Genomic DNA, 17,187 nt, shown 5'->3' with positions numbered 1-17,187 from the left:
AGGGGACACTGAATAGTGCACGGTACATCCAAACCGTCATCGAACCCATCGTTCTACCATTCCTAGACCGGCAAGGGAACTTGCTGTTCCAACAGGATAATGCACGTTCGCATGTATCCCGTGCCACCCAACGTGCTCTAGAAGGTGTAAGTCAACTACCCTGGCCAACAAGATCTCCGGATCTGTCCCCCATTGAGCGTGTTTGGGACTGGATGAAGCGTCGTCTCACGCGGTCTGCACGTCCAGCACGAACGCTGGTCCAACTGAGGCGCCAGGTGGAAATGGCATGGCAAGCCGTTCCACAGGACTACATCTAGCATCTCTACGATCGTCTCCATGGGAGAATAGCAGCGTGCACTGCTGCGAAAGGTGGATACACACTGTACTAGTGCCGATATTGTGCATGCTCTGTTGCCTGTGTCTATGTGCCTGTGGTTCTGCCAGTGTGATCATGTGATGTATCTGACCCCAGGAATGTGTCAATAAAGTTTCCCCTTCCTGGGACAATGAATTCACGGTGTTCTTATTTCAATTTCCAGGAGTGTATATGTAAGATTCATTTCCGACACAGTATTAAAGCTTTTTTTCCTGACCACTCATTCGCAAATGTACGTGCCCTCATATTTGATGTAGTCAGTTTGCCGTATTCTTCAATAACATTATTTGTAACATTCAGTTGCTTAGTTCCCACAATTGATCTTTGCCTGTGTCGCAACAGCACTTCACGCGAAGTATTTATTACGCGACATCCACAATAACTTTTATTTCAGTATTTCGACGACATACTAACAACAATAAAAATAGGAAAAAATAATAATAAAAGAGGTCGCGTTACAACCATATACCATGATCCGCCCTTTTTAATGTCCAGTGGACCAACATAACTCGCGGTGACCTCAGTCGAATAAGAGTCTCGTTTCTGTTCGTCTCATTGCGTAGTTACCTTCTACACTATACTGTAGCTGTTGTTTCTATGTGTGGATCTAGTTTCATAGAGCTATGCTACCTGGCAGTGATACATCACTCGAAAGTTACTTTAGTCCTTATGTTTTGCACACAAGTGTACTAAACTGTTCAGACGATGATGGAAATTTGTTTTTACATTTTAATTGTTGCAGACACATACTAGGATTATTCAGGTAGCAATTGTGTTGCGTGTTGTGGTCTTCAGTCCTGAGACTGGTTTGATGCAGCTCTCCACGCTACTCTATCCTGTGCAAGCCTCTTCATCTCCCAGTATCTATTGCAGCCTACATCCTTCTGAATCTCCTTAGTGTATTCATCTCTTGGTCTCCCTCTACGATTTTTACCCTCCACTCTGCCCTCTAGCACTAAATTGGTGATCCCTTGATGCCTCAAAACATGCCCTACCAACCGATCCATTCTTCTAGTCAAGTTGTGCCACAAACTCCTCTTCTCCCCACTTCTATTCAATGCCTCCTCATTAGTTATGTGATCTACCCATCTAATCTTTGGCATTCTTCTGTAGCACCACATTTCGAAAGCTTCTATTTTCTTCTTGTCTAAACTATTTATCTTCCATGTCTCACTTCATACATAGCTACACTCCATACAAATACTTTCAGAATCGACGTCCTGACACTTAAATCTATACTCGATGTTAACAAATTTCTCTTCTTCAGAAACACTTTCCTTGCAATTGCCAGTCTAAATTTTATATCCTCTCTACTTCGACCATCATCAGTTATTTTGCTCCCCAAATAGCAAAACTCCTTTACTACTTTACGTGTCTCATTTCCTAATCTAATTCCCGCAGCATCAACTGACTTAATTGGACTACATTCCATTATCCTCGTTTTGCTTTTCTTGATGTTCATCTTATACTCTCCTTTCAAGACACTGTCCATTCCGTTCAACTGCTCTTTCAAGTTCTTTGCCGTCTCTGACAGAATTACATTGTCATCGACAAACCTCAAGGTTTTTATTTCTTCTCCATGGATTTTAAAACCTACTCCGAAATTTTCTTACGTTTCCTTTACTGCTTGCTCAGTATACAGATTGAATAGCATCGGGGCGAGACTACAACCCTGTCTCACTCCCTTCCCAACCACTGCTTGCCTTTCATGTCTCTCGACTCTTATAACTGCCATCTGCTCTCTGTTTCAAATTGTAAATAGCCTTTCGCTCCCTGTATTTTACCCCTGCCACCTTCAAAATTTGAAAGAGAGTATTCCAGTTAACATTGTCAAAAGCTTTCTCTAAGTCTACAAACGCTAGAAACGTAGATTTGCTTTGCCTTAATCTTTCTTCTAAGGTAAGTCGTAAGGTCAGTATTGCCTTACGTGTTCCAACATTTCTACGGAATCCAAACTGATCTTCCCCGAGGTCGGCTTCTATCAGTTTTTCTATTCGTCTGTAAACAATTCGTGTTAGTATTTTGCAGCTGTGACTCATTAAACTGATAGTTGTGTAATTTTCACATCTGTCAACACCTGCAATGTTGCAGATAATTTACTAGCACATCTAATAAGTCTGCAGTGCAACTCATTCTAAAATAAGTAGTACAGTATAGAGAGACATAAATGAGGGGGTTAGGGATAAGGAGGGAAGCAGAGAGGCTACGAGAGTGAGAGAAGGGAAGAGAGTGGCGAACGGGAACTTACGACAGCCCTCCTTTGGTGCTCGGTCAGGTCTGGGTCCAGTTTGAGCCTGGCTGCGACCATCATTGCCTCGATTAGCTTGAGATTCGGCTGCAGTATGTCCTCCTGCATCACGTAACAGGAGATGCGACGGAAGCTCTGTAGGTTCCGTGGCTTGCCATTTACCAGCACTGAGCCTGACACACCTCGTAACCTGCAATAAGTCAGGGGTTCTTATAATGCAATTCAGCTTTAGAGAGCAGACGGTTTGCACCATTAACCAACAAATAAAATTCGTTTAAAAAGAAGAAAGGAAATGTTATTACATTTGGTTCACATATAACACAACTAAAAAATTTCTTATTCTTACAGACACATTATCTGAAAACCTGCTACCACGAAAGAAATAAAAGAAATAGGTATATATTTATGGCAGGCCAGTCAACTTTCACTGAATACTGCACTACACTTCAAACGGACACATATGTAAAACCGTTTTCGTCATGGTCATCACGTCCTTACAAACAATGATGGGAACAGAGGTTTGATAAGTCGCTCCACAGCCTTTCACATCTACATAATTATTCTGCAATTCACAATTAAGGACTTGGCAGAGGGTTGGTCGAACTCTCTTTAAGCTACTTCTCTACCGTTCCACTCACCAACAGCGCCTGGAAAAACGAACACTTAAACCTTCCCGTGTGAGCTCTGATTTCTGTTATTTCATTATTGTGATTATTTCTCCCTATGTAGGTGGAAACCGCAAAATATTTTCATAGTCAGAGCACCATATTGGTGATTGAAATTTCATGTGAAGAAGAGGGCGGGAAAGCGTAGTGCAAGCAATGTCTTTGGTAGACCTGTTACACTTTCTAAGTCTTCTGCCAATAAATCGCTGTTTTTGTTTAATTTCCTCACAACATTATCTATGTGACCAGTACAATTTAACTTATTCGTAATTGTATCCCGTAAGTATTTAGCTGAGTGTACAGCCTTTATATCTGAGTGATTTATCGTGTAGTTGAAATTCAGTGGATTCCTTTTAGTGGACATATGGATGACTACCCACTTAACATTACTTGTAATCAATTGCCACATTTTGCACCATATACATATCTTGTGTGAATCATTTTGCAATGCGTTTTGAATCTCTAATAATTTTACATCACTGTAGATGACAGCATCATCTGCAAACAATCTAAGAGGGCTGCTCAAGTTGTCTCCTTCAGTCGTTCATATAGATTAGAACTAACAGAGGGCCTATAAAATTCGCTTGAGGAATGCCAAATATTACAGTTTCTGTCAGTTATTATGAACTGTGACCTTCCTGGCAGAAAATCACGAATCCAGTCAAACGACTGAGACAATACTTAATAGCCACAAAATTTAATTAGTGGTCTCTTGTGAGGAACGGCGTCAAAACCCTTCTCGAAATCTAAAAATATGTGATCAGTTTGACGCCCTCTGTCGATAGCACACATTACTCTGGAAGAATAAAGATCTAGTTGGGTTTCACAACGACGATATTTCGTGAATCCGTGTTAACTATTTGACAATGAAACCCTTTCTTCGAGGTAATTCATAACGTCCGAACACAATGTAAGTTCCGAAATGCTACAGCAAATCGACGTTAGTGATATGGGTACGTAATTTAGCGGATGCTTCCTATTTCCTTTCTTGGGAACTGATGTCACTTGTGCAGCTTTCCATTTATTAGGCACGGATTCTTTTTATGAGTAGAGGTTGTATATGATTGCTAAGTATGGAGCTACTGTATTAGCATACTCTGAAAGGAAAATTGTCTACAATCTCGACTGGAAGCCTCGCCTGTTTTAAGTGCTTTAACCTAAATCGCTACACCAAGGACATCTACTTCTAAGTTACTAATTTTGGCAGTTCTTGATTCGAATTCTGGAATATTTACTTTGTGTTCTTTTGTGAAGGCATTCCGGAAAACAGTGTTTAGTAACTGTGCTTAGTGGCGCTGTCATCAATGAGATCACCATTGTTATCGCGCAGTTAAAGTATCAATTGCGTCTGGCCACTGGTTTACTTTACATATGATAGAATATCTAAGTGTTTTCTGCCAGATTTCGAGACAGAATTTCGTTGTGGACACTATTATGAGCATTTCGCACTGACGTTCGAGAATCAGTGAAACTTCGCCTGTCTCGGGGATTTTGCTTTCGCTAAATTCTAAAATGAAATCATTCCGGTTATGGCTGTTATTTATTGCGACTGCAATTTCAACCCGTTGTCATTTTCACACGTTATGGGATGTTTTAAGGCATTCAGTAATATAAGTATGTGACATGCAATGTAAGAGCAGTTGAGTGTGGTGTTATAGGGTGAAGATTTGTCTGATGTGATAGAAGAAGAAACAGGAGTCGATTTAGAAGAGATAGGGGATCCAGTATTAGAATCGAAATTTAAAAGAGCTTTGGAGGACTTACGGCCAAATAAGGCAGAAGGGATAGACAACATTCCATCAGAATTTCTAAAATCATTAGGGGAAGTGGAAACAAAACGACTATTCACGTTGGTGTGTAGAATATATGAGTCTGGCGACATACCATCTGACTTTCGGAAAAGCATCATCCACACAATTCCGAAGACGAAAAGAGCTGACAAGTGCGAGAATTATCGCACAATCAGCTTAACAGCTCATGCATCGAAGCTGCTTACAAGAATAATATACAGAAGAATGGAAAAGAAAATTGAGAATGTGCTAGGTGACGATCAGTTTGGCTTTACGAAAACTAAAGGCACGAGAGAGGCAATTCTGACATTACGGCTAATAATGGAAGCAAGGCTAAAGAAAAATCAAAACACGTTCATAGGATTTGTCGACCTGGAAAAAGCGTTCGACAATATAAAATGGAGCAAGCTGTTCGAGACACTGAAAAAAGTAGGGGTAAGCTATAGGGAGAGACGGGTCATATACAATATGTACAACAACCAAGAGGGAATAATAAGAGTGGACGATCAAGAACGAAGTGCTCGTCTTAAGAAGGGTGTAAGACAAGGCTGTAGCCTTTCGCCCCTACTCTTCAATCTGTACATCGAGGAAGCAATTATGAAAATAAAAGAAAGGTTAAGGAGTGGAATTAAAATACAAGGTGAAAGGATATCAATGATACGATTCGCTAATGACATTGCTATCCTGAGTGAAAGTGAAGAAGAATTAAATGATCTGCTGAACGGAATGAAGAGTCTAATGAGTATACAGTATGGTTTCAGAGTAAATCGGAGAAAGACGAAGGTAATGAGAAGTAGTAGAAATGAGAACAGCGAGAAACGTAACATCAGGATTGATGGTCACGAAGTCAATGAAGTTAAGGAATTCTGCTACCTAGGTAGTAAAATAACCAAGACGGACGGAGCAAGGAAGACATCAAAAGCAGACTCGCTATGGCAAAAAAGGCATTTCTGGCCAAGAGAAGTCTACTAATATCAAATACCGGCCTTAATTTGAGGAAGAAATTTCTGAGGATGTACGTCTGGAGTACAGCATTGTATGATAGTGAAACATGGACTGTGGGAAAACCGGAACAGAAGAGAATCGAAGCATTTGAGATGTGGTGCTATAGACGAATGTTGAAAATTAGGTGGACTGATAAGGTAAGGAATGAGGAGGTTCTACGCAGAATCGGAGAGGAAAGGAATATGTGGAAAACACTGATAAGGAGAAGGGACAGAAAGATAGGACATCTGCTAAGACATGAGGGAATGACTTTACTAGAGGGAGCTGTAGAGGGCAAAAACTGTAGAGGAAGACAGAGATTGGAATACGTCAAGCAAATAATTGAGGACGTAGGTTGCAAGTGCTACCCTGAGATGAAGAGGTTAGCACAGGGGAGGAATTCGTGGCGGGCCGCATCAAACCAGTCAGTAGACTGGTGAAAAAAAAAATCACACTTTTATATTACTGAATGGGTTACAACATTCCACAATGCTTGAAAATGACCATTTGTCGAAATGTAAATAGCAATAAATAATGTTTTCAGTCAGAAGCGGAATAATTTCACTTAAAAACTGTAGGAACTTTTTACTAATCGTGCAATTCCTAGACGACAGAAATCCGATACTTGATACATTCTAGAACCGCTATATGAACGTCCTCCATTTTTTTCGAACTATCTATGAATAATTTCCTAGACTGCGTCGACATTGGCGTCTGTTGTCAACGTCGAGGGTCTTTCTTTTTCGGTCAGCATCCCCCCGTCTGTGCTGCATTGATCAGCCTGTTGGCACCGTTTCATTACGCCTTGACGAGACACTGCATTTGCTCCATATAATGGCATAATTTCACCGCGAGCCTGTGTGCAACTCTGGACACCTTTCCAGGCGCCGTACCATTTTACTATCACACTGTGACGCACTGTGTCTACATGAAATCGAGAATATGTACTCTCTTCTGACAATACATCACTCTTGTTGCGCGATGAGCCTATTGGGGGACGACATTTGTAACTCACTATTTGAAGTCCCCTCGAACTAGTTTAAGATGGCCAAAACCAATAAAAAATGTACAAACTCGACTGCTGCCGTCCTATGTGGATAACGAAATTCCGGTTTGTGAGAAAATCAAAACTGTAATTTTCAGTGACGTCTCGTCTCGTCTCTTCTCCTTCCGTTTTCTCGTTTCAAAAATCATATGAGGTACGTTCAGTAAGTTATAAAACATTTTTTTTCCCCTGAAAGCAGGTTGGTTTTATGCCAATGGCCCTGCCGCAATGAAACGCCGGTTCCCATCAGATCACCGAAGTCAAGCACTGTTGGGCTAGGCTAGCTCTTGGATGGGTGACTATCCGGTCTGCCGAGCGCTGTTGGCAAGCGGCGTTCACTCAGCCCTAGTAAGGCAAACTGAGGAGCTAATTTATTGAGAAGTAGGGGCTCCGGTCTCGGAAACTGACATACGACCGGGAGAGCAGTGTGCTGACCACATACCTTTCCATATCCGCATCCATTGTATACTGTCTCCCTAAATAAAGAGACTTATTTCGGGACCTTTAGAATATAATAAAATAATGGAATAAATGATAATAAAATTTGAAATGCGTGGCTTTTTGAAATGTATTGAATTAATGAGATTAATTTTTCGGCATGAATGACAAGCGCAATGAGGTGAGCTATGCCTGGAAATAATTCCGTATTCGTTCATATTATCTCGCAGGGGGGAAGCAGTTTCTTCCTCCGCTGTAGATTTGTGCTTACCCTTCTTTATTATGCTACGTTTGGTAACCGTGTTCGCCTTCGAAGTCTTGACCCTGTTCTCCTTGAGCTTATCGGATCTTCGTAAATTTCCAAAGTACACAGGTGAGCTTCTGTTCTTGTAATTATCTTGGTATTTGAAATAACAACTCGCACGATCTTTCTGTTAATAAAACAATACTGTATTTTTCTAAACGGTGCACATACGAAATACTTATTCATAGCGACCCCAAAATGGCAGTCTCCAATTACTCGCTTAAAAATGGCGTGCTTCTCACTCGTTCACTAGCTGAGTGCGAATCCTTCCTTCCTACCACTGGTACAAGAAAAACTCCTCTGTTTTTTAACAACCGAAAATCAAAAATACATTACGGTAGGCATAGGCTTTACGCTGGGCTACCGCTACATCTTTCCTTTTTGCCTTGAAAGAAGACGAAAACATACAAGAAATGCAAAAGGTTTATCACAAGTGACACCTGTGGTCTGAGGATGACACGGCGGCCAGCCGGTACCTTTGGGCCTTCATGGCCTGTGCGGGAGGAGTTTAGTTTTAGGTTGGTTTTATAAAGGACTCCAATATACCATGTTTTTTCCCACTCTTTTTGCTTCAAAACCCTATTTTTCAGCGCAGTCTCCGTTCAATGCGAAGACCTTATGTCGCTTTAGTGGGAAGGCCGGAACGCGCGCTTGGTACCACTCTACTGGCACACGTCTTGCTACATCAATAATGTCTACATCATGCACGTACTGTTTGCCGCGGAGTGCATCCTTCATTGGGAGAAACAGATGGAAGTCGGAAGGTGCGAGATCCAGGTTGTAGGGAGGATGAGGAAGAACAGTCCAATAAAGTTGTGTGTGCTCTTTTCGGGTGCGAAGATTTCTGTGACGCTTTATGGGTCTGAGCATTATGGGACTTAACATCTGAGGTCATCAGTTCCCTAGAACTTAGAAGTACTTTAACCTAACTAACCTCAGGAAAAGAAAACGTGAGCGTCCATCAAATGGTTCGTGACCCACCACCACGAAATGCGAGTCCAGTGTGCTAACCGGTGCTCCAGCTCACTCGGTAGCAGCAGGAATTATGTTAAGAAAGAAATATTTCATTATTGCTGAAACATTCGTCATAAGAGAGTCCGCAACTGTGTCGAAATTTAAAATTTGTCCTCTATATTATCGTCTCAGCTGCACATTATTTTTTGTGATAACCAGTTTCGACCTCATCTGCTCATCATCTGATCTATGTAATTGCGTAAGCAGCGCATCGTGTCCATACGGTAGGTGCTTATTACAATATTGCCACAAAATAATTGTGCAACCAAGGCAGTGAAATGAAGCGTAAATTTTAAACAAGTAATTGATAGATGTAACTATCGATAGCAACTATGCTAATGAGAAATTCGTGAAGAAGTAATTTGTATGCGGTCGTCTGATGATTGTAAAAAGTACTGGAATTAACAGAGAGGAGATATGGTGATTTATGTAGCTGATGCTATCAAAATTATATAATGCATTGTACGACACAGGAGTACCTGTGAAATACGAAGCAATGTTTCTTCTGTCATGCACTGTTCCTCTGGACATCTACATAAATATTCTGCAAGCCACCGTATCGTGCGTGGCAGAGGGTATTCCTTACCATTCCTAGTCACGTTCTTTCCTGATCTTCTCGCAAATAGATCGAGGGAGAAACGACTATTTGTATGCCTCCATATAAGCCCTAATTTTCACATCATATATTCGTGGTCCTTACGGCAGTAGAATCGTTTGGCAGTCAACTTCAAATGCCTCTTCTCCAAATTTTCTCAAGAATGAAACTTCCTGGCAGATTAAAACTGTTTGCCCGACCGAGACTCGAACTCGGGACCTTTGCCTTTCGCGGGCAAGTGCTCTACCAACTGAGCTACCGAAGCACGACTCAAGTCCGGTACTCACAGCTTTACTTCTGCCAGTATCCGTCTCCTACCTTCCAAACTTTACAGAAGCTCTTCTGCGAACCTTGCAGAACTAGCACTCCTGAAAGAAAGGATACTGCGGAGACCTGCGTCTTGTATCTTCCTACAGTCACTCAGCTTCAATACCTTACCGTACACCACAGTATAATCAACAAACAACAACAGAATGCTACCCACCCTGCGCCGCCGGCCGGTGTGGCCGTGCGGTTCTAGGTGCTTCAGTTTGGAACCGCGTGACCGCTATGGTCTCAGGTTCGAATCCTGCCTAGGGCATGGATGTGTGTGATGTCCTTATGTTAGTTAGGTTTAAGTAGTTCTAAGTTCTAGGGGACTGATGACCGCAGATGTTAAGTTCCATAGTGCTCAGAGCCATTTTGAACCACCCTGCGCCCTAAATCATTTATAGGTTTATGTATAGAGGGCAACAGTGGTCCTATCATACTTCGCTGGGGCCGTGTTGACAGATACTCTTTTATCTCATGAACATTCGCCGTCCAGGACAAAATGGATCTATTACTTAATAAGTCTTCGAGCCTCTCACGTGTCTGTGAACTTATTCCACATGGTTGTACCTTCATTAACAGCCTGCAACGGGGAACTGTGTCAAATGCTTTTTGGAAATCTAGAAATATAGAATATGACTGTTGCCCTTCATCCACAGCTCGCAGTATATCATGTGAGGAAGGGCAGGCTGGGTTCCGCTCGAGCGATGCTTTCTAAAACCTTGCTGATTCATGGATCTATGCTTCTCAATCTCAAGAAAATTTAATATATTCGAACTGAGAACATGTTCAAGGATTCTGCAGCAAACCGAAATTAGGGATATTGGTCTGTAATTTTGCAGGTTCGTTCTTTGACCCTTCTTATAAACTGGAGTCACCTATGCTTTTTCCCCTGACTTGGGACTTCACGATAAATGCTGACTAAGTAAGGGGCCAATGCCGTGGAGTATTCTTTGTAAAACCGAACTGGGTGTTATCTTCAATTGTCACATGAGACAGGTCAACAAGGGACCGAATGGAAGCCTTAGGTCCGCTTAACCATTATACATAGGACCAGGACTTCGTCGAGTCTTTTGTTAAGGTTGTGATGAGGGCAGTAGTTGTATGCTTAATGCATATATCTTTTCGCCGGCCCAAGTGGCTGAGCGGTTCTAGGCGGTACAGTCTCGAAGCGCGCGACCACTACGACCGCAGGTTCGAATCCTGCCGCGGACATGGATGTGTGTGATGTCCTTAGGTTAGTTAGGGGACTGATGACCATGGCAGTTAAGTCCCATAGTGCTCAGAGCCATTTGAACCATTTATATCTTTTCACAGACGTACGAATCTCTACTATTCTTCAAACATTGTCAGTTGTGCGTTCTCTTTTGAAGCGAGAGGCAACAGCCTCTGCTTCCTCACCATCTTCCGAATTTCGTTATTAAACCATGGTGGATCTTTTCTATCACTCTTAGGACGTAAACATATGCAGAAGTTGGAAACATGTGTAACACTGCTCATCCGTCGAAATGACTTTTTTCCATTGCTGTATAATCCGAATGGCTTCGGCAGCACATTTTTCTGTTATGGGCATTTACGTAACTCTCCAGATCACGATTAACAATCTGCTCAAACTTTACCTGTTATTCCTATACATCCATGTTACTGGAAGTAAGTGATGTCAAATCAGGTGAGATGCTAACTTCAACTTATCTGCTCTATCTAGCAGGAACATTCTCATAGGCTTCTCGAGTGATTTATTAACTTTAGTTGTCATAGTTGCTATAAGGACATCATGATCGCTAATCTCCGTTTCTACACAGACATTGTCGATACGGTCGGGCCTGTTTGTAGCTGCAAGGTCTAAGATACTTCTATTGGGTTTGGGCTGCAGAGCTAGCTGCTCAGGATAGTTTTCAGGAAACGTTTTCAATAGTATTCCGCACTACAGTCTGTCCGTCCCTCCGCAATGAATCCATGGACATTCCATCTATACTAGGCAGATTAAAGTAGCCTCCAACGGAATGCATGAACTGGGTATTTCGCGCTACTGACCATAAACTTTCTATGTACTGACTTGGCAGAAAATCCTAAGAAATTTTGGTCCTATGTCAAAGCGGTAGGTGGATCAAAACAAAATGTCCAGACACTCTGTGACCAAAATGGTACTGAAACAGAGGATGACAGACTAAAGGCTGAATTACTAAATGTCTTCTTCCAAAGCTGTTTCACAGAGGAAGACTGCACTGTGCTTCCTTCTCTAGATTGTCGCACAGTTGACAAAATGGTAGATATCGAAGTAGACGACAGAGGGATAGAGAAACAATTAAAATCGCTCAAAAGAGGAAAGGCCGCTGGTCCTGATGGAATACCAGTTCGATTTTACACAGAGTACGCGAAGGAACTTGCCCCCCTTCTTGCAGCGGTGTACCGTAGGTCTCTAGAAGAGCAAAGCGTTCCAAAGGAATGGAAAAGGGCACAGGTCATCCCCGTTTTCAAGAAGGGACGTCGAACAGATGTGCAGAACTATAGACCTATATCTCTAACGTCGATCAGTTGTAGAATTTTGGAACACGTGTTATGTTCGAGTATAATGTCTTTTCTGGAGACTAGAAATCTACTCTGTAGGAATCAGCATGGGTTTCGGAAAAGACGGTCGTGTGAAACTCAGCTCGCGCTATTCGTCCACGAGACTCAGAGGGCCTTAGACACGGGTTCACAGGTAGATGCCGTGTTTCTTGACTTCCGCAAGGCGTTTGACACAGTTCCCCACAGTCGTTTAATGAACAAAGTAAGAGCATATGGACTATCAGATCAATTGTGTGATTGGATTGAGGAGTTCCTAGATAACAGAACGCAGCATGTCATTCTCAATGGAGAGAAGTCTTCCGAAGTAAGAGTGATTTCAGGTGTGCCGCAGGGGAGTGTCATAGGACCGTTGCTATTCACAATATACATAAATGACCTGGTGGATGACATCGGAAGTTCACTGAGGCTTCTTGCATATGATGCTGTGGTGTATCGAGAGGTTGCAACAATGGAAAATTGTACTGAAATGCAGGAGGATCTGCAGCGAATTGACGCATGGTGCACGGAATGGCAATTGAATCTCAATGTAGACAAGTGTAATGTGATGCGAATACATAGAAAGATAGGTCCCTTATCATTTAGCTACAAAATAGCAGGTCAGCAACTGGAAGCAGTTAATTACATAAATTATCTGGGAGTACTCATTAGGAGTGATTTAAAATGGAATGATCATATAAAGTTGATCGTCGGTAAAGCAGATGCCAGACTGAGATTCATTGGAAGAATCCTAAGGAAATGCAATCCGACAACAAAGGAAGTAGGTTACAGTACGCTTGTTCGCCCAATGCTTGAATACTGCTCAGCAGTGTGGGATCCGCACCAGGTAGGGTTGATAGAAGAGATAGAGAAGATCCAACGGAGAGCAGCGCGCTTCGTTACAGGATCATTTAGTAATTGCGAAAGCGTTACGGAGATGATAGATAAACTCCAGTGGAAGACTCTGCAGGAGAGACGCTCAGTACATCGGTACGGGCTTTTGTTAAAGTTTCGAGAACATACCTTCACCGAAGAGTCAAGCTGTATATTGCTCCCTCCTACGTATATCTCGCGAAGTGACCATGAGGATAAAATCAGAGAGATTAGAGCCCACACAGAAGCATACCGACAATCCTTCTTTCGACGTACAATACGAGACTGGAATAGAAGGGAGAACCGATAGAGGTACTCAGGGTACCCTCCGCCACACACCGTCAGGTGGCCTGCGGAGTATGGATGTAGATGTAGATGTAGATGAAGGCTCTAGAACTGTCGCGGCGGAATCGGGTGGCCGGTAAAAACATCCAACAATTAACTTGGTTTCACCTACATCTGTCATACGCGACCAGTTAATTGCACTGCCATACTCAGCACTCAGCTTCGGCCTGAATAGAGCCAATATTTTTGTCAACTTGAAGGAACACTCCCCCTCCTATGGCTTCTTATTTAACGTATGCATGTCCGAAAGAACATTGCTTCGTACTTCTGAACAACACAGGCAATGCAATATCATATTTAGTCACCAACATCGGGCAAGCGACTTTCGATTAAAAGGTCTCCGCTGTACGGGAATATACATGATGGATGTGCGAGTGCAGGATGTACACACATGGTTGACGACATACGAGAAGTTTGGGTCTGGCCGTGAAGCGTGCTGAGGTAGTCGGCACATAAGGTGCTCCGGCGACCGCTCGCGCTATGCGGGCAATCTGATTTCGAATGCGAACGCATTGTGGCTACATGAAAATAGAACATAAATGCATAGTAGGAACTGTTTTTACTGTTACATCATTATAAGTGGCAGCAGTGTTCTAGTATCACTGCAGTGTCATATTTCAGTGGTTACAACTGGACAAAACTTGTACTCGGAATAACTAAAAGACGGAAAGTAACTTAGGGTTTAAAGCCCTATGGTGACGGCGTCATTAGTGCACAAACTCGGATTGGGGAAGGGAAGGAAATAAGCGATTTCCTTTTCCAATAAACCATCCCAGACTGTGCCTTAAACAATCTAGAGAAACACAGGAAAATTCTGGCAGCGATTTGAAAATTTGTCCTCCCGCATGCGAATCCATTGTCTTCAAACTGCGCTACCTTACACGTTATTGTACAGCATCATTTCGTATCCATGAACTGTGATATTTTGACGGGGCTAATATTGTTAGAGGGCAGTTGCAGTAGTTACAATACACAGGATGACTCAAAAGTGTATCAATATTTGAAAAATCAATTCTTCACAGAGTAATGTAGTTAGAGAGGTAAAAATTAACACACGTGCATTAAATGACATGGAGTTTTATTGAAACGACAATATGACCAACAGGTTGCATTTCATATCATACGAAAACAATAAATAGTGTAACAACTGATTTTTAGTAAACATGATATTCTTTATAACAAATGCACAACGTATCGGCCGTCATTCATCAACAATACTCGTTGGTTTTTTTTCCCTTTATTGTCATTTCCGTTCCCCATCAGGGGCGGGCAGTCAGCAGCATAAGCGCTGCTCTTTAACCAAGAGACATAAATAGACAGGAAGATATATAACAATTATATAAAGGAGATAACGTGGGGAATATAGAAACAAAAAAGGTGGAAGAGAAGCAAATAAGACATACGAAGTGGTGACTGTAAATCGGAGGTAAAAATCTAAAAATGTATGTTACACAAAAAAAACACACACACACACTACATTAAAAGGCACCAGGCAAAGTACGGCCGGAACATAAAAGTCCGTAAAACAAGTAAAACAGCCACACGGCAGGCGGCGTAGCAAAGAACTATCATGCACAGTAAACGGGTCGAGCACACGATTAAAACCCACATCACCAGATGGCACTGTAGAACGGCACCGAAATACAACACTGATACTGAATAAAAATCTTGGAGCATCTGCATGGGAGGGGGAGACAAGGGAAATGGGAAGGAGGCGAGGAGGAGGGGAGAGAAAGTGGGATGAGGTGGGGGGCGCGCCGAAGGAGGACTGGAAAGGGAAGGGACTGGAGAGGAAAACAGCCGACGAGGAGGGAAGGAGGAAAATTACAATACTTGCAGTCGAGGGACAGTATGAACAACACTGTACCGCATGTCAGTAGATATGGTGAGATTGCCATCGGATGTTGTCTTTTAGCATCCTTAATGAGTCCAGACGGTTGTGGTAGACTCGCGACTTCAGACAACCCCACAACCAACAATCACACGGACAGAGGTCCGGGGACCAGGTAGGCCAAGCAGATGGAAGTAACAACTCAGCAAGCGAGCTTCGCCAGCCGATGTGCAAGAGATCTTTCACACGTGTCGCAGTGTGGGGCGTAGCGCCATCCTGCATAAAAGTGGTACATTCCGGCAGGTGTTTATCAGCCAGTTTAGGGATGATGCGATTCTGCAACATATCGGCGTACCTCGCATACATCAATCTGACATTTTCAAAAGTAGCACTCCGGTGTTCAGCGCCGGCTGTTTATCAGTTTTTGTTCTCGTTTCTGGTTTTAATAAAACACCATGTCATCTCAGCCACGCATGTCAAGTTTTACCACTCTACCTACGCGATTCTGTGAATTAGTGCAATTTCAAACGTTAACTGAGTTTCGGGTCACCCTGTATATCGGCGAGCCTAAACATTAAGACCTTTTGCTTAATAGCGTGTTGGTCCGCCTTTTAAGTGCAATACAGAAGCGATTGTGTGTGGTATATATTCGACTAGTTAAAAAAAGTGGCTCTTAGCACTATGGGACTTAACTTCTGAGGTCATCAGTTCCCTAGAACTTAGAACTACTTAAAGCTAACTAACTTAAGGACATCACACACATCTATGCCCGAGGCAGAATTCAAACCTGCGACCGTAACGGTCGCGCGGCTCCAGACTGTAGCGCCTAGAACCGCTCGGCCACCCCTGCCGGCAACTGACTAGTCCTTGGTAAGTTTACAGAGACTCGTGTCTTCAGATGTCTGGTACAGTCATGGACCAGTGGTTTTTGGGACCCGGCAGCATCACAGATTTGTCCATCGGCTTAAGATCAAGTGAATTTAGTGGCCAAGACATCACCGTTTCACTAACATGCTCGTCAGGCCACTGTAGCAGAATTCTAGCCTTGTAAAAAGGAAATTACTGTGTTAGAAAATGCCGAATCCGTTGCCGTCGAGGAAGACATCAGGCATGAAGGGATAGAGATGGTTAGCAAGCAAGTCCACGTAGTCTTCAACCGCCATGATGTCTTTGATTAAGACAACAGGTCCCATGGAAGCGCAGGTGCGGTGGATGTTTCGAGCAACTTTCGCTTAGAGGAGGGAGTATCTGGACATGCCCATAGAGCTGATGTGACAAGGAACGTAATTCATCCGATCAGGAGACGCGTTTCAGTCGATCCACTGTCCAATACCTATGATTAGAATTATAAGTGTTGATGTCTGAACTGTGTGCTCCGACACACATGTCACTGCACCCAGCTTTGTGTTCTGACGTAATATCTGCCACAGATCGCTGCCTATCCTGCTTTAGAAAGCGGGCAAACTTCTGACCTCCAGCTTGAGCTCTGAGGCATGAACATCCAACACCTTGTCGCTTACTCGTGGCTTCACCATCCTTAATGCACTTCCCACAAATGATCACGATAGAAGCACGTGAACACCCGAATAGCTTGGCTGTTTCCGATAAGCTCGTTCCCAAGCGACAGGATATAACAATCGAACCTTTGTCAACTTGGCTTGTCACTGGACTTTTCCATCTGCGGCCCGTATCGTTGCTGGAATAAATCCTCATTCGGCTCTGCGCCGATTGTACACTTCCTTTGACGGGCCGCGTCACCAAAACGTCACTAGGTGGCATTCACTCTCGTGCTGAGCAGTAGTCATGTTTTGACTCATCAGTATATG

General features: G+C 42.9%; 1 protein-coding gene and 1 non-coding gene across 2 annotated transcripts in view; both read right to left on the bottom strand.

Moving 5' to 3' along the window:
- The window catches only part of LOC126277871 (ATP-binding cassette subfamily G member 4-like), a 366,743-nt gene that overhangs the window by 101,413 nt on the left and 248,143 nt on the right, over positions 1–17,187 (bottom strand). The window contains exon 4 of the mRNA XM_049977397.1: positions 2,625–2,814. Coding sequence (XP_049833354.1) covers positions 2,625–2,814 — 190 coding nt within the window. The remainder of the gene's footprint in view (positions 1–2,624; positions 2,815–17,187) is intronic.
- On the bottom strand, positions 9,651–9,725 carry Trnas-cga (transfer RNA serine (anticodon CGA)). Its single transcript has one exon. It is a non-coding gene; the product is annotated as a tRNA-Ser (tRNA).

The sequence above is a fragment of the Schistocerca gregaria genome, chromosome 6, assembly GCF_023897955.1.
Source record: "Schistocerca gregaria isolate iqSchGreg1 chromosome 6, iqSchGreg1.2, whole genome shotgun sequence".
In the NCBI taxonomy this organism is placed as follows: domain Eukaryota; kingdom Metazoa; phylum Arthropoda; class Insecta; order Orthoptera; family Acrididae; genus Schistocerca; species Schistocerca gregaria.
The sequence above is the reverse complement of the archived record's forward strand: the minus strand, read 5'-3'. Positions and strand labels throughout refer to the sequence as shown.